The sequence below is a fragment of the Squalius cephalus genome, assembly GCF_949319135.1.
Source record: "Squalius cephalus genome assembly, chromosome: 13".
Taxonomy (NCBI): domain Eukaryota; kingdom Metazoa; phylum Chordata; class Actinopteri; order Cypriniformes; family Leuciscidae; genus Squalius; species Squalius cephalus.
This window is the reverse complement of record NC_137134.1, coordinates 9,166,280-9,187,956: the sequence shown is the minus strand read 5'-3', so window position 1 is coordinate 9,187,956 and position 21,677 is coordinate 9,166,280. Positions and strand designations below refer to the sequence as shown.

The window sequence follows — 21,677 nt, the reverse complement described above, 5'->3', positions numbered from 1 at the left end:
ACAATTCCTTCCCGCTGCTCCGTGTTCGAACTCGAAAGCTCAAAATAGACAGCAATAACATTCTAACATTATCTAATATATAATTATATATATTAGATAGATAATAATATTACCTAATCGAATAAATGTTATTTTTTTTGTTTTTTTTTTGGTTACTGTTAGCCTACTAGTGAATATTATGCTGTTCGTAGGCCTAATATGGGACCGTTTTGTGTTTTGGTGATCACATTTTAAATGTTTAAATGGCCTGTAGTCTAGGATAAAAATGATCCGTTTAACAAATGTTCCTATGTGTGTAGGCCATGCCTAAGGCTGTTTTTATGTTACATGATAATTAAGCCTATTGAAATTTGGGCCGATTAATGTTTATCTTTGTTGGCGTTAGTTACTGTAAGGAATTATGTGCGCACGCATTTTTTTTCCAAGACCTTTCGTGAGACAGAATGTGAACATCCATCCTGCTGCCTGCCGTCTTGCGGGCATTTGCGGGCGGGAGCGGGACATAATATCACAGATGCGGGCGGGAGCGGGACTAAAAATGACAAATCTTTGCGGGAGCGGGCGGGAGCGGGACTGAACACTGCGGGAGCGGGCGGGAGCGGGACTGAACATTGTGTCCCGCGCAGGTCTCTAATTCAAGCGACAAACAAGATTTTTGCTCACTTTAAATTGTCAAAATTACACATTTTTGGTAATCAAACATAATGCCAAATGCTTTGATTGAGCTCAAACCCAGAGCACTTCAAAATGCTTTTATATTCGTATTTCTCACAATTACATAACAAAATGACTTTACATGCCAAAATATGTTCTTAAAATAAATTCTTGGTAGACATTAAGGCACCTGAGCAGCTCCGGTTTCCTCGTCTTCATCCAAGTCGTCCATAGAGGTGGCCTGGATCTCCGCCGGGTCTATGATGATGTTGGCCTTTGCGGCAAGGTCATCTAAAATATAACAAAAACTGTCAAACAATCAAGTTTAAAATGCAAAAACAGCTAAGAAGTTGGAGTAGAAGTTGGATTCGTTTGTAAAATACCACGAAAAGAGGCTATTGGAAATGAGTGTGACTCGGATTTCAACAGTCGATAACTCATCTCAGAGGACGACAAGCTCACAACTTTTTATGAACACTCCAGTCTATTATTTATTAATACACATTTGTCTTCTTCTGGACAGCCGAGTAATAAAAAAACTTTGCTTCAAAACGTCAGAGTGCTTATAAGAACTGCTTTAGGAGAGATATGTGCTCCACTTCACTCCAAAGGTCTACATTTCCAAGGTTATTCAAGGCCGGCTGTCCAATAGAAGCGTAATTGTGAGAAAAATGGGGCGGTAAAAGCAGTTCGGGAGTAATTCACAAGAAAGGAAAAGGGAAGGAAGAAGAGAAAGAGAGAGAGGGAAGGGTAAAACTCAGCCTTGAGAGTTAAGTGAGTGAAGGAGTGAAATATATGGACATTAATGCATTTTTTTTAATCATGGTAAGGTACAAGTTAAGCACTGAATTGACCTAGTAAGTCTATGGAGGATCTGTGTTACTGGGTAGTTTTAAACACAATTTTAGGGAGGGGGGGTAGATAATGTAAAATTAATTAATTAAAATATATTTCTATTTAAATATATAATATATAAATATTTTTTTTCAAAAGAGAAAAATAAATAAATGTATTATTACATATAATTTTAAAATATATTAAATATCTATAATACATAAACCAATTATTTAATTATATATTGCATAAATTAAATCTAATTTAAGTTAGATTTACGAATAATTACATTTGAAATTATATATCATTTATTGAAATGTTCACCACTTTGAGCACATTTTATTAGAAAATAAAATTAATAAATAAAATAATCTTTATTTTATATTATATAGAATTAAATAAAATGTTATTATAATATAAATAATTACAATTAAAATAATTGATCATTTATTGAATGTTTACCACTTTGAAGTTTATAAAAAATAAAATGATATTTATCTTATATTATAGAGAATTAAATAAAATGTAATTGTAAAATAAATAACTGCATTTAAAATAATTGTATATTATTATGTTTAATAATTTTATAATATATTCAATTATGTTTGACTCTTTGAATACATTTTACTAAATGAATTAAAAAAAAAAATTATTTTGTATTTATTTTAATTATATATTAAACATTTAAAAAAATATATATATTTTTTTTTTTTTATGTTTAATATATATATATATATATATATATATATATATATATATATAACTAAATGTTACTTTAATATAAATACATTTTTTAAATAATTTAAAGTATATTCATTAATTTTACATCTACACATATCATCTCCTTAATGAAGGATCAACTGAGCTACAGAAAATAAGGTGGACATGATTAGTTAATCGAGACCACTAAACGATCTGATAAGTAAATCTAATAATTTATCGTACGACGTCTCAAACGGAATCATCAAGTAGATGAGGAATTCTGACAGGGTGGATGACCCGAGAGATGTGGTTTCATTAATTCGGTGTCAGGCTGATATAGCGGCTTCATTACACCCGTGGGAATGACCTCTGGCCGTCTGTCAATTGACGTTGATCAATCTCAGACTCCATAAACATCGAAATTCGAAAGTGTCACGTCTATAAATTTGACGGATATTGAACCCCCAAAAACCGGGAACAGAAAGTACACTTGCCAGTCGCAGAAGACCTGAGTCACTGGAAGAGTTAGTCACGATTCTCCGCAAGCAACCTGGCAAACATGCCAAAATCACCCCGTGAGGGAAATAAACTGGCTCCGGTCGGAGTACGGCTGCCACTTGCTTGCTATGAGTAAAAATATCGGGATTTGCCACGTAATGAGTGTGATGGAGCCATTAGAAGAAGTCAGTATGGAGACAGATTCAGAGAAAGAGCACCTCGGTTTCACCTCAAATTGATGTTGGTTAGAGAAGGTTGGGGTTAAAAGTTGAAAGAGCTTTAGTGTAGTTCGATAAACATGCGCTGGAGAAATGTCAAATGGGCTAATGGGATTTGTTTTATTATTATGATCATCATTACTGGTGGAGATTACTTTTATACTTGACCTAAATCAATACTACGCAATCAATAAGCACAATCATTATAAAGCTCAGCGATGATGATGATGATGATATTGACGAAAATTATTTCGATGGAAAAGGTCATCCAAGATGTTCATGTCTTTCTTTCTTCAGTCTGAAGAAAGAAATTAAGGTTTTTGAGGAAAACATTCCAGGATTTTTCTTCATATAATGGACTTCAATGGCAACCAAGTGGGTTGAAGGTCCAAATGTCAGTTTTAGTGCAGCTTCAAAGGCTCTACACGATCCCAGCCGAGGAATAAGAGTCTTATCTAGCCAAACCATCAGTTATTTTCTAAAAAAAAATAAACATTTATATACTTTTTAACCAAAAATGCTTGTCTTGCACTAGCTGTGATGCGCCACACATTACGTAATCACGCTGAAAGGTCAAGCGTGACATAGGCGAAAGTACAGACCTAGTGTTTACAATGTGAACGTGCAAAGACTAAGGCTCAATCCCAATTCTATTTTATACCCCTTCGCCTACCCCTAACCCTTCGCCTACCCCTTACCCTTGCCCCTTGAAACAGAGTTTCAAGGCGTAGGGGTGAAAATATTCCCCTAAGAAATGGGACACCACTATTACACCGTTACATGTCATTATACATCGTCGCTATCGCCTACGTCACAGGAGATGCGCCAATGTTTATCACAAACTTCCAAGATGCCGTCGTCAGCTGTAGTCTTGCGTGAGTTACAGCTATTTTTTTGCATTTTTCTTCTGAAGTTTGCAGAAAACAACGGAGATGACGATATCTTCGACGCCTAAATGCTGCGTTCACACCAAACGCGAATAGAGCGTCTGGCGCGAGTGATTTCAATGTTAAGACGCGTTTACGCGTCTGGAGGTCTTGCGGCGCGAAGGCGTTTAGCGCGGCGCGGTGGACGCGAATTCGCCTCATTCGCGCGTCCACTTTTTTGCAACCGTTTCTTTGAAGAACATGACCGTAAACACTAGATTGAATGTGACATAAAGAAAATGATTATTGGCAGTCATGTTGCCTCTGTAGCCGGTGTATGCAGGTACATTTCTCATATAGTCCAGGCGTTTTAGGAAAAAAGGGTGAACAAATTGCAACAGAATCAAACTCAACTGATTTTGTATCCTCCATATGTTCTGAGTAAGGAAAAAAAAGCCCCGAAGAATCCCATTAGGGGAAAATTCCGAAAAAGACCCAAATATAGCTTATTCATATTCTCACATGAATAGGGTAAAAAATTTAACCTTTAGATATCACCATGAAAATTACTGAGTTGATTACTTATATCAAGACAAACAAAAAATGTATTACAAGTTTTTTTTAATTGTTTGTTAACATGGACAAACGGTGCATAATCTAATTACAGATGTGCTAATTTGCATAAATACCACAACAGATCTAAACATTGGGTCTAGCCAGGTGAAAATGTCTTGTTGAATCTTGTTGACATATAACAGTAAAATACTTGATGTTAAGGTCTGAATGGAACCCATTTAGGCTACCCATGAGCATTAATACATAGAGGCAGGAAGAAGTACTTTAGAAACCAGCCTTTTCGGAACTTTCCCCTAATGGGATTCTTCGGGGCTTTTTTTTCCTTACTCAGGACATATTGAGGATACAAAATCAGTTGAGTTTGATTCTGTTGCAATTTGTTCACGGTTGACCCCCATTTTGGCTTAAAACGCCTGGACTAATACCCCTTTGTTTGAAGTGTGGTCCCGAAAAATCTTCGTTTCAAGGGCTATCTGGCCCTTCCCCCTACACCTACCCCTCCAACCAAAAGAGAATCGAGACAGCCCTACAACCCAGGCCAAGGGGTAGGGGCAAGGGGTGAATTGGGATTGAGCCTAAGTAAAAAAAAAAAATTACAAAATAAATAAAAAAATAAAAGGTAGAACAATGATGTCGGGCAATTTTAGGATTGGAGGAGAAAATGAGATGGAGTTTTTCGTCCCACCCTACATTTTTGTGACCTTTCCAACGTGATTACGTAATGCGTGAAGTCGTGGACGTGCAAGACGAGCATTTTCGGTTAAAAAGTATATAAATGTTATTTTATTTTTTAGAAAATGACTGATGGTTTGGCTAGATAAGACTCTTATTCCTCCGCTGGGATCGTGTCGAGACTTTGAAGCTGCACTGAAACTGCAATTTGGACCTTCAACCTGTTGGACCCCATTGAAGTCCACTATATGGAGAAAAATCCTGGAATGTTTTCCTCAAAAACCTTAATTTCTTTTCGACTGAAGTAAGAAAACATGAACATCTTGGATGAGATGGAGCTGAGTAAATTATAAGGAAATTTTAATTCTGGAGTGAACTAATCCTTTAACCAAAAAGCCATTCAAACCCATTCAGCGACTTTGGGAACAATGAAAATTGTTCAAAATTCGTTTCTTGGTTTTAGGACGCATTCCTGCAGCGCTTTATGGTCAGAACAACTAATAAGCCACAAATAATGAAACATTACTGAATAATTGAACCATATTCTGTGCTGAGGAGCAGATGGAGGGTTTGGCTGCATAATATTGAGTGCAAACAAACACTGCAAGGTTTGATGGCCAAAATCAACAATTAAAAACTAATTATGTAATACATGTCAAGAAAGAAAAGCCCTCAGCAGCTGCTAAACATAAAACCAATATTGTCAAGATGCAGTGATGACAAGGTCCAAATTTTGTACACAAATTCTTCAGACAATCAAATCTGACAGGTGCTGATTCGAAACTGTCCACCATTAATTTGTCCTTTCCGAAGTCTTGTTTTACTCTCGGATGGCTTTGATTGTTTCCTCAAAGTCCCAAAAGAGTTCAATCAGGCTCCAGAGGGAGAAAGAGACGCTTCTGCAGAATCAGCGGGGAAACAAGGAATGTAATTATCAGCTTTTAATCAAACGAGGGCGGAGAATGGGAAACGCCGGGAGAAGATGTGTGTTTAAGGAGACAAAAGAAATGGAGAGACTGAGTGAGAATTAATGAATTCTAACTCTGGTACAGCAGAGTTGTGACACATGACAAGACGTGCCTCGCCTCTCTCCACCAATGAAACACACATAATCAAACACAAATGTTGAAGACGCCTTCTAATTTAATCACAATGGGTGAATACTAGGCTGATTCATAACTTGCGTAGCATCTGCTCTGTATAGTACACTAGGTTACATGTGTGCCAAAACATAATACGCTAAAGAAAATAGCATGTCAAAGGTCAGACAGCACATTTCTTTTACTATTTTGGCAATTTTTTCACTTTTATTGATAAGTATATTTTGGGGGAACTGGATCAGGAAATAATGCAAATCTGAAATTACAAAGTGAAAAGTTTGAATTTTTGAAGTATGCGATTAAGAGGCGATTCATAAACTACCAAACATTTGCAATGTTACGAACTTTAAGTGATGTGTTAAATTTGTGGATGTTAAAATACTTTTTTTCTGTATGAACTATAAGTCATTTTTAATGCCAATTTTAATCCGGATTACGTAATCAGTTTCCAAAAATTAAATACTCGTAATTCATATTACACTTGTAATCAGACTAGTTACTTTTTTACATGATTACAAAATATTCACAAAATGGCAGTAAATTATTAAACATGTATTGATTCTCCACAAATCTTTTTAGTAATGTTCCTAATTTATTAACTTTTCATCAATATACAAATTAGTTTGGAAAAGCCTGACTTAATGTAATGTTGTGTTTAATGCACTTCATGTTGTTGATAAAGAATGAAATACATTTTATTTCTCTTTGCATTTTTATATCAATATGGCAGAAGATTATCCTATTCAAATCAATGTAAAAAAACAAGTTCAGTCAGAAGTAATCAAAGTAATCAAATAGTAGTCAGATTACACCTAACATGTGTAATCTAATAGATTACATTACTAGCAAAAAAATTTGTCATGCGATTTGTATTTAGTATTGGACTACAATTTGTAAATAATCTACCCAGCACTCAATTATAATGCCAGTGGTTTCACCATCACTAAAAAAAATATTATTATTATTTTATTTTTTTCAGAAAGTAATAAAGCTGTTTTGGAAACATTTTCCCACAAGTAAGGGTGTAAGCATGAAAGATCACTACGTTACTGTTTCTGTCACATTGTATTGCAAATACAGCTTTACATCAATGCGACCATAAATCAAACAAAGATTGAATGGTTTGTTTAAATTTAACATTGATGGATGGATGGATGGATGGATGGATGGATGGATGGATGGATGGATGGATGGATGGATGGATGGATGGATGGATGGATGGATGGATGGATGGATGGATGGATGGATGGATGGATGGATGGATGGATGGATGGATGGATGGATGGATGGATGGATGGATGGATAAATTGGATGAATGGATGGATGGATGGATGGATGGATGGATTGGTGGATGGAAGGATGGGTGGATAGATAAATTGGATGAATGGATGGATGGATGGATGGATGGATGGATGGATGGATGGATGGATGGATGGATTGGTGGATGGAAGGATGGGTGGATAGATAAATTGGATGAATGGATGGATGGATGGATGGATGGATGGATGGATGGATGGATGGATGGATGGATGGATGGATGGATGGATGGATGGATGGATGGATGGATGGATGGATGGATGGATGGATGGATGGATTGGTGGATGGAAGGATGGGTGGATAGATAAATTGGATGAATGGATGGATGGATGGATGGATGGATGGATGGATGGATGGATGGATGGATGGGTGGATGGATGGATGGATGGATGGATTGGTGGATGGAAGGATGGGTGGATGGATGGATGGGTGGATGGATGGATGGATGGATGGATTGGTGGATGGAAGGATGGGTGGATAGATAAATTGGATGAATGGATGGATGGATGGATGGATGGATGGATGGATGGATGGATGGATGGATGGATTGGATGGATTGGTGGATGGAAGGATGGGTGGATGAATAGATGGATGGATGGATGGATGGATGGATTGGTGGATGGAAGGATGGGTGGATGCATAGATGGATGGATGGATGGATTGGTGGATGGAAGGATGGGTGGATGCATAGATAAATTGGATGGATGGATGGATGGATGGATGGATGGATTGGTGGATGGAAGGATGGGTGGATGGACTGGATGGATGGATGGATGGATGGATGGGTGGATGGATGGATGGACTGGATGGATGGACTGGATGGATGAATGGATGGATGGATGGATGGGATGGATTGGTGGATGGAAGGATGGGTGGATGGACTGGATGGATGGATGGGTGGATGGATGGATGGGTGGATGGACTGGATGGATTTGTGGATGGAGGGATGGATTGGTGGATGGATGGATGGATGGATGGATGGATGGATGGATGGGTGGATAGGTTGATCGGTGGATGAATGGATGGATGGATGGATGGATGGATGGGTGGATGGGTGTATGTTGTTCTGTCTCCCAAATTGAGATCCTCATTGTTTTTGGGGTCACATGCAAATTTGTACTTTACCACAGAAAATGCAGCCAATCCAGGCAAACTCCTGACAAACTCCTTAGACAAATAAAATCATCTAATGCAAACCACAAAAAAAACATATCATTACATAAAAGGAACAGCTCTCCACCACTTCCTTTCTCTCTCACTCTTTCGTGGCGCGTTCCCTGCTGTTCGTCAATATTTTTGCGGCATGTGCCGCTGCCATGAAGGGAAATCAATATGCATCTGCATCCCAGTCCTACTAAGCGCCGCCAGCATCCATCTTATCCCACCGTTTCACAAATATTAATGATGCCATAAAACAAAGTAAAGACCACCAACATTTTTGAGTTTAATAACAAAGTCGTAAACTAAAAAAAAAGGAAAGGAAAACACCCTGCAGGATGTGAACAATCTATTCGGTCTCAATTTAAAACTAATTTGGGAAGTTGATCGATCTAAACCATTTGGTTGGCAGGTATGAACAGATCAATAGCAAATTTTCAAAGGTTACATACATAATAGGCACATCACTATGAGATTGCACGTCTCATTTTACGTCTGGGAAGATTTAAAAAGAACAACTTTACGTCTGTGAGCATTAAAGTGAGTTTTTGAGAACAAACAAAATGAACAAGGGAAACAAAAGTAATGCTGTCATTGCCAAACCTGATACAGGAATGCTTTATTTATTGAAGCTTGTGCTGTCAGTGTGAGTAACACTCAAAAAAACTGACCTTGTGCTCCCTCTGGTGGAGTCTAGTGCAATGCACACTGGGTAATTATGTGACCAAACACACTTTACTTGTGGTTTTTAACCAACCTTTGAGCGTTTTCTTCAAATGCGAGAGAAGTCCTCCCAGACGCTGAAGGTCGAAGTAATCCACCTTCCCGTTGTAGAAGAGCTGAGGAGGAACGTAGGCGTCTGACGGAAACACAACTGGGTCAATCACATGACACTCAATTTCATTTTAGAGCTTCAAACTTATTTTCAGTCAGTTGCCAAGATTTCTAATTCACATTTAGTTTAAGCTTTGCAATTAATAATTAATAATTTATTTTATTTTAACTTTAGAATTAACAAAGTAACATTTTAATGGCGTTTTACAAACAAAAAAAATAATTGGGCTAAATAATGTCTTTTATAATGCACTTTTTTATCTAGATCTAATAAACTGTTATTTTAGTATTATTTATCTACTATTCTGTTTTTTCTAGCTTTTATTTTTATATATTTTTTCCTCTTCAGTATTTTTTTTTGTAATATTGTCATGTGCTTATGAATTTATTTACATTTTATTTAATATCTAGTCAAATATCTAGTTTTAGTTGCTTCAACTAATTTCTTTACTTTTAGTGCTTCAACAAAATTATTTCAGTTAGTTTATTTCAGCTTTACAAATTATTAACAAATATATTTTAATAGTTTTCGTTTATATTTTATATTAAAACATATAAAATGCATTTGAATACACGTCTTCTCTGATGAGATTTTGAATGAAAATTTATTTTGATACTTTTTGGGGCATAAAGTCAAAAATACATTGGTGATACAACTGTGCTGATTTCATAATGAACTACTCCCCCTGTAGTCAATAATTGTATCCCTTAAAACACATCTTTGATCACAAAAATGACATATTTATTACGTGTGTGTGTTCTCTACCTTCACTGTTGATGGATCCGGGGCTTTTTCTCTTCCCTTCATCCCAGTAGCTCCTAATGGCCGTGATGAGCCGGTGTAAGAAACACACCATGTATTCAGGAGGACACAACACTGTGGGGTTCTGAACACACAAACACACACATAATCTCACATCGCATCAAGCATGAGGCAAACATCAAAACCCTGATTACCGGGGAACAACTGAAACAATCCAATCGATAACAATCATGTTACAGAAAATGGCCATATACACTTTATGCTGTTAAGTGTGAGTTATGATCATCAAATTCAATGACAAAAAGAACGATCTGAGCACAATAAATTCTTCAATTTTTATGTCAGAACAACATCCAGTCATCAATACACATTAAAGGAATAGTTCACCCAAAAACGAAAATTACCCCATGATTTACTCAACCTCAAGTCATAGGTGTATATGACATTCTTCTTTCAGACCATATATCATATTACGTTATATTAAAAACTCCCATTATAAAGCTTGGAAGAGCCAGGACATTTTTTAATATAACTCCGATTGTATTCGTCTGAAAGAAGAAAGTCATATACACCTAGGATGGCTTGAGAGTGAGTAAATCATGGGCTAATTTTCATTTTTGGAAAATTTCCTCAAAGAATATCTAGATACTATTTGGATATATGTAAAGTCAGCATGTCCTGTGTCCTACCCCTCTATTACTGGCGTTCTCTTGAAGGAACTTGCGGAACTTATTCAGGAAAATGTATCGAGATGCTTCGCCCTGTGAAAAGAGAGATCCGTGTGACCCAGGAAAACATCGCACAGAAACAACTTTAAGGTCTGAAACATATTTGATATCGCAGAATTTTGCGTTATTTTTCAGTACAATCGTTCGTGGAGGCCGCCACAAGACATTTCGAGTTCAAAACAAGACGTGTGTAAAACACGCATCAACGTACCGTCCCCTTGTCTTTGTTGTTCAGCATCAACCTCAGGATCTGAACCTGCAGCTCCTCCACAACTAAACACACAGACTCAGAGTTACACTGATAGACGGGGCTGCAGATTTGATGTTGTGTGAGTGACCGTGACATACCCTCAATCCTCTTCTTCAGTCTCTGACACCCGCGCTCGTACGCTCGACGCCTCAGCCTCTCCTCGGCCGTCTCCTCGCGCGTGTCTCTCTCGTCTTTCCCCTGGACACACGTCAGGAGAATCATCATTAATCTGTCGCTTAAACCAGGGCTCGGCTCAGATTAGTGTTCGTTTGACGAGATCATTTCAGGAAGCACCTTTTGTATATACATATGCATTATATAGTGGTTGAGGATCATGATCTGGACAGGTGTTTCTGACCTCTTTGTCGAAGCGTGTTGGCCACCAGGTGGTGGGGATGAGTTCCTCGAGCCCTGCCTCCTTTACTCTCAGAGGGGTCTTGATGTAGAAGAAGACCACGGACCGAAGCACATCAAACGTGAGACTGTTAAGGACCAACACCCATTAAATCTCCAAGATAAATACATCTAACTTCTCTATTCTTCATCTGTATGAATAATGAATAAGAACGCTCATATTATGACAAAAACTGCCTTCTAGTTCTACTGTTAAGCAACTAATATATACTTATACAAATAATATACATACACATCTTACCATCTACGTATCTATTAATCTATCTAAATATGAACCTATCTACCTAGATATCTACCCATCTACCTAAATATATCCCCTCTCTACCTAAATATCTACCCATCTACCTAAATACCAACCTATCTACCTAAATATCAGCCCATCTACCTAAATATCTACCCATCTACCTAAATATCTACCCATCTACCTAAACATCAACCTATCTACCTAAACATCAACCTATCTACCTAAATATCAGCCCATCTACCTAAATATCTCCCCATCTACCTAAATACCAACCTATCTACCTAAATATCAGCCCATCTACCTAAACATCAGCCCATCTACCTAAATATCAACCTATCTACCTAAACATCAACCTATCTACCTAAACATCAACCTATCTACCTAGATATCTACCCATCTACCTAAATATCAACCCATCTACCTAAACATCAACCTATCTACCTAAATATCAACCTATCTACCTAGATATCAACCTATCTACCTAAATATCAACCTATCTACCTAGATATCAACCTATCTACCTAAATATCAACCTATCTACCTAGATATCTAATAATAATAATAATAATAATACATTTTATTTGAAAGGCACCTTTCTGACACTCAAGGTCACCGTACAGGCATACATAAAAGTTAATACATAAAACAGATGATAAAATAATGCAAGAAATAAATTAAAAACCAGTTAAAATCAATTAGAATTACAGATGAATGGATGTTACAATGAATAGGCTTGTTTAAACAGATAGGTTTTGAGTCCAGATTTGAAATGAGGGAATGAGTCCATATTTCTGAGATGAGGTGGAAGGGAGTTCCAAAGGCGGGGAGCAGAGCGGCTGAATGCTCTGCTCCCCATTGTGGTGAGACGGGCAGGTGGGACGGACAGGTATAATGAGGAGGAGGATCTGAGAGAGCGAGATGGAGTGGGAACATGGAGGAGGTGAGCTAGATAAGGGGGTGAGAGGTTGTGGATGGCTTTGAATGTCAGCAAGAGGACTTTGAACTGGATACGGGACTGGATAGGGAGCCAGTGGAGCTGCTGGAGGACAGGAGTGATGTGATGGATGGAGGGGGTTCGGGTAATGATTCGGGCAGCTGAATTCTGGACTAATTGAAGTTTACGGAGGGATTTGTGAGGGAGGCCCAAGAGAAGTGAATTACAATAGTCTAGACGTGAGGTGACAAGGCTGTGGACAAGAATGGCGGCAGACTGGGGGGTAAGGGAGGGGCGAAGACGATTAATGTTACGTAAATGGAAGTAGGCTGACCGGGTGATGTTATTGATGTGTGATTGAAATGATAGTGTGCTATCCAGGATGACACCCAGACTCTTAACCTGAGGGGAAGGTGAGACGGAGGAGTTATCAGTTGTGATGGAAAAACTGTTGGTTTTGGATAATGTGGATTTGGTGCCAATGAGGAGAACCTCGTTTTTATCACTGTTAAGTTTAAGGAAGTTGAGGGTAAACCAGGATTTTATTTCAGCAATGCAATCGGTGAGGGTAGTGGGTGGGAGAGTGACTGAGGGCTTTGTGGTGAGGTAGAGCTGGATGTCATCCACGTAGCAGTGGAAAGTAACATTGAATTTACGGAGAATATTGCCAAGGGGAAGAAGGTAGATGATAAAGAGAAGGGGCCCCAGGACAGAGCCCTGGGGCACACCTGTAGTAACGGGGGAGGGAATGGATTTGAATGACTTAAGCTGAACGAACTGAGTGCGGCCAGAGAGGTAGGATGTGAGCCAGTTTAGTGGAGTGTGGGTAATACCAATGGATGACAGTCTATTGAGGAGGGTGGTATGACAGATGGTGTCAAAACCCACACTCAGGTCAAGGAGGATTAGGATGGTGAGTAGTCCAGAGTCAGCTGCCATGAGGAGGTCGTTGGTGAGTTTTATAAGTGCTGTTTCAGTGCTGTGGAGTGGGCGGAAACCGGACTGGAACTGTTCATAGAGATTGTTATGAGAAAGGTGAGAATGGATTTGAGTGGCAACTGTTTTTTCAAGGATTTTGGAAATGTAAGGTAGGTTGGAAATAGGACGGAAGTTGTTGAAATCGGAGGGGTCAGCGCCAGGCTTTTTCAAGATAGGTGTAATGACAGCAGTTTTGAAGGATGTAGGGACAGTTCCAGTGGTGAGAGAGGAGTGAATGATGGCCGAGATGATGGGGAGCAGAGAAGGGAGGCAGGATTTGACAAGATGTGTAGGTAGAGGGTCGAGTTGACATGTGGACAGTTTGGATTTCTGGATGAGTTCGGTGAGTTCTGAGAGAGAGGGCAGGTGAAAAGAAGAGAGTGTGTGTGTGTGGGTGGATGAAGGTCAGCAAAGGTGTGAAGATGGTGTGAAATGGAGTCAAGGTGTTGATGGATATTGTAGATTTTAGCAGTGAAGAATGACATGATGGAGTTACAGAAGAAAGTTGTATACAAATGGGGAGGCAAAGCGTCCTGTGGTTGAGTGATATTGTTTAAAACAGTGAAAAGTGACTTTGAGTTTCCATGATTAGCAGTGATTAAACTAGAGTAGTACTGTGTTTTGGTGGTGGCAATGGAATCCCTATAATGCAGAATATGGTTATTGTACAGTTCTTTGTGTATGGTGAGACCAGTTTTCCTATACAGTCGTTCCAGTTGTCGTCCTTTTGCTTTCATGAGTCGAAGATCAGCGGTGAACCAGGGGGCGGAGACAGTGAATGAAACGGGTCGAGTTTTTAACGGAGCGAGGAAGTTGAGAATGTTTAGAAGTCCAGTATTGTAATGAGAAACCAGATCATCAGCGGTGGAGAGATTGTTGATGTTGAAGGTGGCAAAAGAGTCAATAGTTGTAGTTAGAGTGGCTGTGTTAATGTTTTTTACATTGCGAAAGGTGATATGACGTGGTGTCTTGGTGATTGTGAGGGTGAGTTCAGCTGTAAATGAGATGAGAAAATGATCCGTTATGGGGAGTTCATCAGCTGTAATATTGATGGGGGTGACACCAGAACAGCAGATCAAGTCTAGAGTGTGGCCTTTGGAGTGTGTGGGACATGTTGTATGCTGGAGGAAACCAAAACTGTCCAGGCAAGAGGTGAAATCTTTGGTGAGAGGCAGATCGGGATTGTCCATATGGATATTGAAATCGCCCAGCAGTATTATATTTGATGATAAAGTAGATAAATAAGTGAGAAAAACAGCAAAGTCATCTAAAAAGTTACAGTTAGGTTTGGGTGGGCGGTAAACAGTGGCTTTTGACACCATCTGTCACACGACCCTCCTCAATAGACTGTCATGACAGATGATGGTTGGAATTGAACCAGAAAGTAAACAGACCATATGCTCAAACGAGCTGGAGACAGGTGTGGATACTGGCGAGACTTTCCACTTCTCGCGGAAAAACATCGCGAGACCACCTCCCCGGCCGGTGCCACGGGGTTGCGATTTGTAAACAAATCCAGGTGGAGCAGTTTCGTTGAGCAGTGAAAAGTCATTAGGTTGTTGCCAGGTCTCGGTTAAACAGATAAAATCTAACTCACGGTCAGTGATGAGATCCCGGATGATATGTCCCTTGTTTGACAGAGAACGAACGTTGAGAAGAGCGCACTTGAGTGGAGTATTGTCAGAGCTGGAAGTGTTAGCCGACCGGCTTAGGCGGGCTAACACGTTGTGGTTGACGGCACGGCTGACAGAGCGTGGACGTCGAGAGCTGGACCAGATGGACTTTATGGCTGTAGAGCTGTGAGAATTGAGATTCCGACGGGAGCCTCGGTGGTTGTATCTCCACCGGGGATGGTAGGTGATGTCCGGGTGGAGATGGAGTACAGCTGGCGGGGGGCCAAGCAAGTGACGTCGAAGCCGGATCAGGTCAGTAATTGTGTACTGGTATAAACCCGTCACTGGCAGGTGAACAGGTAGCAGAAGGAACCAGACACAAACGAACCATAAAAACAGTTGTAGCGGCATCTTAGGTTCAAAATCAATACAAAATTGGATGAAAGTTCAAAGTTTTCCGAACGAGCAGCGGCAATAGGTCATGCCAGCGTTCACTCGTCAGCTTAGTCTCTATCTACCCATCTACCTAAATATCTACCCATCTACCTAAATATCAACCTATCTACCTAGATATCAACCTATCTACCTAGATATCTACCCATCTACCTAAATATCAACCTATCTACCTAGATATCAACCTATCTACCTAGATATCTACCCATCTACCTAAATATCAACCTATCTACCTAAATATCAGCCCATCTACCTAAATATCAACCTATCTACCTAAACATCAACCTATCTACCTAAATATCAGCCCATCTACCTAAATATCAACCTATCTACCTAAACATCAACCTATCTACCTAAATATCTACCCATCTACCTAAATATCAACCTATCTACCTAGATATCTACCTATCTACCTAAACATCAACCCATCTACCTAAATATCTACCCATCTACCTAAATATCAACCTATCTACCTAAACATCAACCTATCTACCTAAATATCTACCCATCTACCTAAATATCTACCCATCTACCTAAATATCTACCTATCTACCTAAAATTTAACCTATCTACCTAAATATCTACCTAGATATCTACCCATCTACCTAAATATCTACCCATCTACCTATATATAAACCAATCTACCTAGATATCAACCTATCTACCTAAATATCTACCCATCTACCTAGATACCATCTACAATCTCTTGCCAGCAGCCATATCACGCCAGCAGCCACATCACCCTGTAGCCCAAGACTGGTTGCCTACTGAGGCTAAGCAGGGATGAGCCTGATCAGTACCTGGATGGGAGACTCCTGTGAAAAGCAGGTTGCTTTTAGTGTTAAAGGTTGCAGGAGGTGTTAGTGAGGCCAGCAGGGGGCGCTCACCCTGTAGTCTGTGTGCGCCCCAGTAAAGTGACGGGGACACTATACTGTCAAAGAGGACTGTCCTTCGGATGAGACGTTAAACCGAGGTCCTGACTCTCTGTGGTCATTAAAAATCCCATGGCACTTCTCGTAAAGAGTAGGGGTGTAACCCCGGTGTCCTGGCCACATTCCACCCATTGGCCCTTGCCAATCATGGCCTCCTAATAATCCCCATCCACTGAATTGGCTCTATCACTCTCTCTCCTCTCCACCTATAGCTGGTGTGTGGTGAGCGCACTGTGTACTGTGGCTGCCGTCGCATCATCCAAGTGGATCCAAGGAGAGACCCCGACATGATTGTAAAACACTTTGGGTGTACAGTAGTACATATGAAAGCGCTATATAAATGCCTCATTCATTCATTCATTCATTCATACCTAAACATAAATCATCTACCTAAATATCTACCCAATATAAGTTTGCTAGATTAAAATATATATATACATATGTTCAAAATATGTTTAATAAAGATTGTGGACACTCTCTGGTAGTCAAACTTAGTAGAACATGACCATAGTTCATGTGGATCAAACATCAACTGTATCTATTCCACCCATCTATCCATGTATCAATCTGAAGTCAGCAATGATCTCAGGAAAAAAAAAAACGTAATAACTATGATTACATTTCTAATAAATAGATTTTTCAAATTTTAAACCTTTCTGGTAGTTTAAAGGTGTTTTCTGAAAGCCTGCTAAGTTATAATTAAAGAGGATATAGAACGTTGCTGAGCAGAAACTTCCTGGATTTCTCATGACGGAGTATCGCTGTGGTCAGACGAAGGTAATGAATCTAGAGAACAGAGAAAGAAAACAGATTTCAGTGAAGACAGTGTAAGGCCTGCCCAATCGGTCCAACGACAGTTTCAGATAAACGGGTGAAGGTTTACTGCGTTACTGTCTTTTCAGCGTGGCAAAGTAACTTAATTCCAATTAAACTTTTATCTGACTCCATTTTCTCATGCCAATTGGTTATTGGTCATTTATATAATAGTTTAGCAACACATCTGATTATTCTATCTAACTCTTTACTCTTATTATCCTCGTTCATTCAGGTGCCAAAGTCGCACAGGGTCCTCACACCGGCCGTTCATTTTTATGCGGGCCCACGATCACAAACTCGCCAGTCACCATTGCTTCAATCTGTTAAGCATTGGCTGCCACAGTAATAATTTGGATCAACATGTTGCCAATTCCCATTCACAACCGTGGACATCAAACAAACTCATCAAACAAATTACAGCAAGCTAAAAACAAAGTGCCTCAGTCATTTTAATTTTAACAAGACATTTATTTCAAGTGGGAAAGCCTGTGTCCTTGCTGATAATTGCCATGAACATCAATGAACCAAGAGGACGTCAACACCTCTCTGGCTCTGATTAGACACAAAAGCAGACGACATGCTTTGAAGTATGAATTCCCAGCATGCTCTTTTAGGCCATAAGTTTTCCTTCTTCTCAGTAGGTCTATCATTCTCAGCTCCAATAACAAACTGACACAGCAAAACAGCTTATGGATTTGCACGAGAGAGGAATCATTCAGCTTCTCACCTGAAAGCCCAGATCAGGGATGATGGGAGAGAAACGATACGCTCTCAGCAGTGACATCATCAGCTGTTTTAGGCACTCGTTCACCTCATAGTCCTTCAAGAGGAGAAAAAAAAATTGACAAAAAAATACATTGGGACATCTGCCATAGTTCACAAATATCATTAACTGAAAAAGCTTAGTAGTTCAACACACTTGTAGTTCAGTTCTCTTGGTTATTTTGGTCAAAGAATATGATACATTTAGTCCTGGTTCACTTAGCATTTACAGCTAAGCTAGGAACTCGAGAAGAGCTTCTAAAACTTTTAAAAGGAGTCGAGTCAACAGTGGTAGGAATTCCTCTATTACACACACAAATGAAGATTTGTTGCAAGAAGACAGATCCAATAATGGGCAACATCTTGACTATGACGAGAAGAACCAGTTATGCTTGAACATTCTGTCCTTTTTAGGGTCATCTTGTGACACCACGTCTGGTTTTAGGTTTGTTTAAATGTCTTTGATCTGTGTAGAGTTTATATCTCAGTCAAACCGCACTAGAGTTCCTTTAGAAACAGACCAAAACCCACCTTTTCAGGAGGCACGATCCGCTTGTTTGGTGCACACCAGGGTTTGGATGCAGCGTTCACACTTATTCAAATGAATCGCGCTTACAGAGCAATCGCACCAGAGTTTGTTTTAATTGAACCAAACCCGTCAAGTGTGAACACTAAGGCAGATTTTAAATTTAACTTGTGTCTGTACCTCCATGAGAAGCCAGAAAAGGTCCAGCAGCTGATGAATAAGTGGATGCTCGTCGACAGATCCACCTCCCTCCAGTACACTCAACAGGAAGTTCATCAGCACATCCTCCACCAAGTACACTTTACACTACCAAACAAACACACACATTCCCAATAAGTAAAGATGTTTATGGCATAATGACAAAGACTTGAAACTGATTTTACTGATTTACCATTAGAGGTGCAAAGTGGTTAAATATATGTGCAAGGGTGACCAGGATGGTGGGCTCTCCATGAAGATGCCAGGACCCGCTCTCTTTCTCAACAAACTTTTCCTCCTGACGAAAGAGAAAATCAAATGTCTTCACATATAGTTTTTGTTTTAAAGAGGTCACATTATGCCATTTTACAAAGCCTTGATTTTGTTTTTGGTCTCCACTAGAATAGGTTTTCATGCTTAAATGTTCAAAACACATAATTTTTTCCCCATATTCTCCATTGTTGCAGCTCCTGTCTTCCCAGTCTGTCAGTAACGCTCTGTTTAGTTCCTGTCTCTAAGAAGCCCCTCCTTCCAGAAAAGCACAATGTGCTCTGATTGGTCCGCTGGACCAGTGTGTTGTGATTGGTCAATTGCTTTGAGCGTGTTCAGGAAATGTCACGCCCCTAACCATAACCGTGAGTTACAATACTAACGCAACTCAACCAGGCCTCGTTCCCTTATTTTGCGTATAATTTGGGCAGAAATTATTTAAATTAGGGATACTGTGACAAGTTCCAGGCCAGGGCTCCAGACTGAAACCAAATAGTCGCATTTTGCGATATTTTTTCTTGCCTGTGCGACTAAATTTTGTTAGGGTTCACACTGGTGCCACCACCACATTGCCCAACTGATAAGAGCTGCCAGGACTGTTGAATATGAGGAACATCAAACCGCAAACAAAATTAAAGCGGAACGAAACCATGCTTCTCGTAGAGTTTATCAGCACGGACCAATTCTAGACAGCACTCGCAAGCTAACCTCGATAACCTCGTTACTACACAGCGCTTGGTGATCCAGTGAGAAAGCATTTGAATTTTCTGCAGTATTAATAACATCGCTGCGAGATAAAGAGAGAAGCATTACATTTCGGCGCAGAATTCTCTGATATAAACCACAGATATCAGATCAAAACAGCACTGACGTGGAAACCAGAAGAAATGTTCCATGAACAAACAAGTTATAGAAGACTTTTCAATTCACAAATATCCAACAGTCACCATGGATTTAATGTACCAACACTTACTGTAACCATGGTATTGTGGCAGAAATAGTCAAATGTTTTTTACAATATTCATTTCAGGGTTCGTACAACCTTTGAGAGTGAAATTCAAGCACTTTTTTCAAGGACTTTCATGTGCTTCACACTTTTCCCAGCACTTAAAAGCTCTAAATATTACCCAATTTAAATGTTATATTTATTAATATTTAAAAATATTTAAATGTTTCCCAATAAAAATTTGGTTTTTACATGTTACTGTTGTTAATCAAATAAAATTTTATCTGCATCTCAATTTAAGCTCAGTGCTTTACTGTCAAATGTGCATTTCCAAGAAATGGTGGCACCGGCGCTACTGCTCTCAAATGTTAGTCTGGAGCCCTTTAGACGTTTCAGGGAGTTTAGAAACAGTGTTTACTGATATAGAGAAATACTCCCATTGGAGTGGCTTTGTGCTTTGTAACTTTTCAGATCCTATTCATGGTCAAACAGAAACATTACACACTATAGAAAGTTGAAAATGTAAAAAAGCACAGTGGTTCCTCTTTAAATAATGACACATCACCCTTTAATGTGGGAATTGTCTTGTATTCTGAACAGTGAGCATGAGGCCTCTGTGGGTACCTGTGTGTCGATGGAGGTGGACAGAGCTGTCTTGAGGTATCCCAGAAGCCTGGTGGCTTTGATGAGGTCAGCGGCTGGTGGGCTTTGAAGAGGAAGGTAACCTTCCACAGGGTACGTGAAGAACAGATGGGTTAAGGAATTCATGGGTTTTCTCACCTCTCACATGTATATATATTTTTTTATTTCACTTGAAAAACATCAAATTACACTAAATATATATACACTATCGTATATATTAGCCTATATTTAAAATAAATCCTTTTCACAGAATTATTAATTAAGCAGTTTTTAAGATGGATAATAATCATAAATGTTTCTTGAGCATCAAATCATCATATTACAATGATTCATGTGACACTGAAGACTAGAGTAATGATGCTGAAAATTCAGTTATATATAAAATGTATTTACAAATTGGAAACTTCTTTTTTAATAAATGTAAAAATGTAATCCCTGTGATCAAAGCTGAATTTTCAGCATCATTACCCCAGTCTATAACGTCACATTATCCTTCAGAAATCATTCTAATATGCTGATTTGATGCTCAAGAAACATTTATGATTATTATTATCAATGTTGAAAACATTTTTTTGTTGACAGGTACTGTATATCATATTATTAGTCAATTTTATTTAAAAAAAAATGTTTATTTACTTGCTGTATTTGGAAGACTTATTAATCAGTCTACGTTGTGATAAATTATTATTCAATAAAACATACTATTTATTACTGTTTAAATGCATTTATTATCTCTATTGATGCATCCTAAATATAAAACTGTAATGTTATATATATAT

At 38.9% G+C, this 21,677-nt stretch overlaps 2 protein-coding genes across 4 annotated transcripts in view; both read right to left on the bottom strand.

Moving 5' to 3' along the window:
• Positions 1 to 21,677, bottom strand: part of rnf123 (ring finger protein 123) — a 148,193-nt gene that overhangs the window by 118,571 nt on the left and 7,945 nt on the right. For all 3 annotated transcript variants that reach the window (XM_079889891.1, XM_079889892.1, XM_079889893.1), the window contains exons 11-22: positions 20,881 to 20,995; positions 19,234 to 19,338; positions 19,023 to 19,148; positions 18,282 to 18,374; positions 17,451 to 17,524; positions 11,529 to 11,646; positions 11,269 to 11,368; positions 11,132 to 11,193; positions 10,882 to 10,953; positions 10,196 to 10,316; positions 9,353 to 9,454; positions 845 to 945 (exon numbers count right to left, since the gene is read on the bottom strand). In XM_079889891.1, the coding sequence (XP_079746017.1) occupies positions 845 to 945; positions 9,353 to 9,454; positions 10,196 to 10,316; positions 10,882 to 10,953; positions 11,132 to 11,193; positions 11,269 to 11,368; positions 11,529 to 11,646; positions 17,451 to 17,524; positions 18,282 to 18,374; positions 19,023 to 19,148; positions 19,234 to 19,338; positions 20,881 to 20,995 (1,189 nt within the window). The remainder of the gene's footprint in view (positions 1 to 844; positions 946 to 9,352; positions 9,455 to 10,195; positions 10,317 to 10,881; positions 10,954 to 11,131; positions 11,194 to 11,268; positions 11,369 to 11,528; positions 11,647 to 17,450; positions 17,525 to 18,281; positions 18,375 to 19,022; positions 19,149 to 19,233; positions 19,339 to 20,880; positions 20,996 to 21,677) is intronic.
• On the bottom strand, positions 13,700 to 15,775 carry LOC307170244 (uncharacterized protein). Its single transcript, XM_079891316.1, has 2 exons — positions 15,098 to 15,775; positions 13,700 to 15,049 (listed from the first exon to the last, which is right to left on the bottom strand). The coding sequence occupies exons 1-2, from the start codon at positions 15,762 to 15,764 to the stop codon at positions 13,908 to 13,910; spliced, it is 1,809 nt and encodes a 602-aa protein (XP_079747442.1). The 5' UTR covers positions 15,765 to 15,775; the 3' UTR covers positions 13,700 to 13,907.

Bases quoted from the DNA above. Each gene is read 5' to 3' on its own strand.
- LOC307170244 (XM_079891316.1), bottom strand. From the start codon at position 15,764: ATGCCGCTACAACTGTTTTTATGGTTCGTTTGTGTCTGGTTCCTTCTG. The intron at 15,050-15,097 runs GTCATGACAGTC...TGGTGTCAAAAG, and splicing joins TTCAATTCCAACCATCATCT to CCACTGTTTACCGCCCACCC.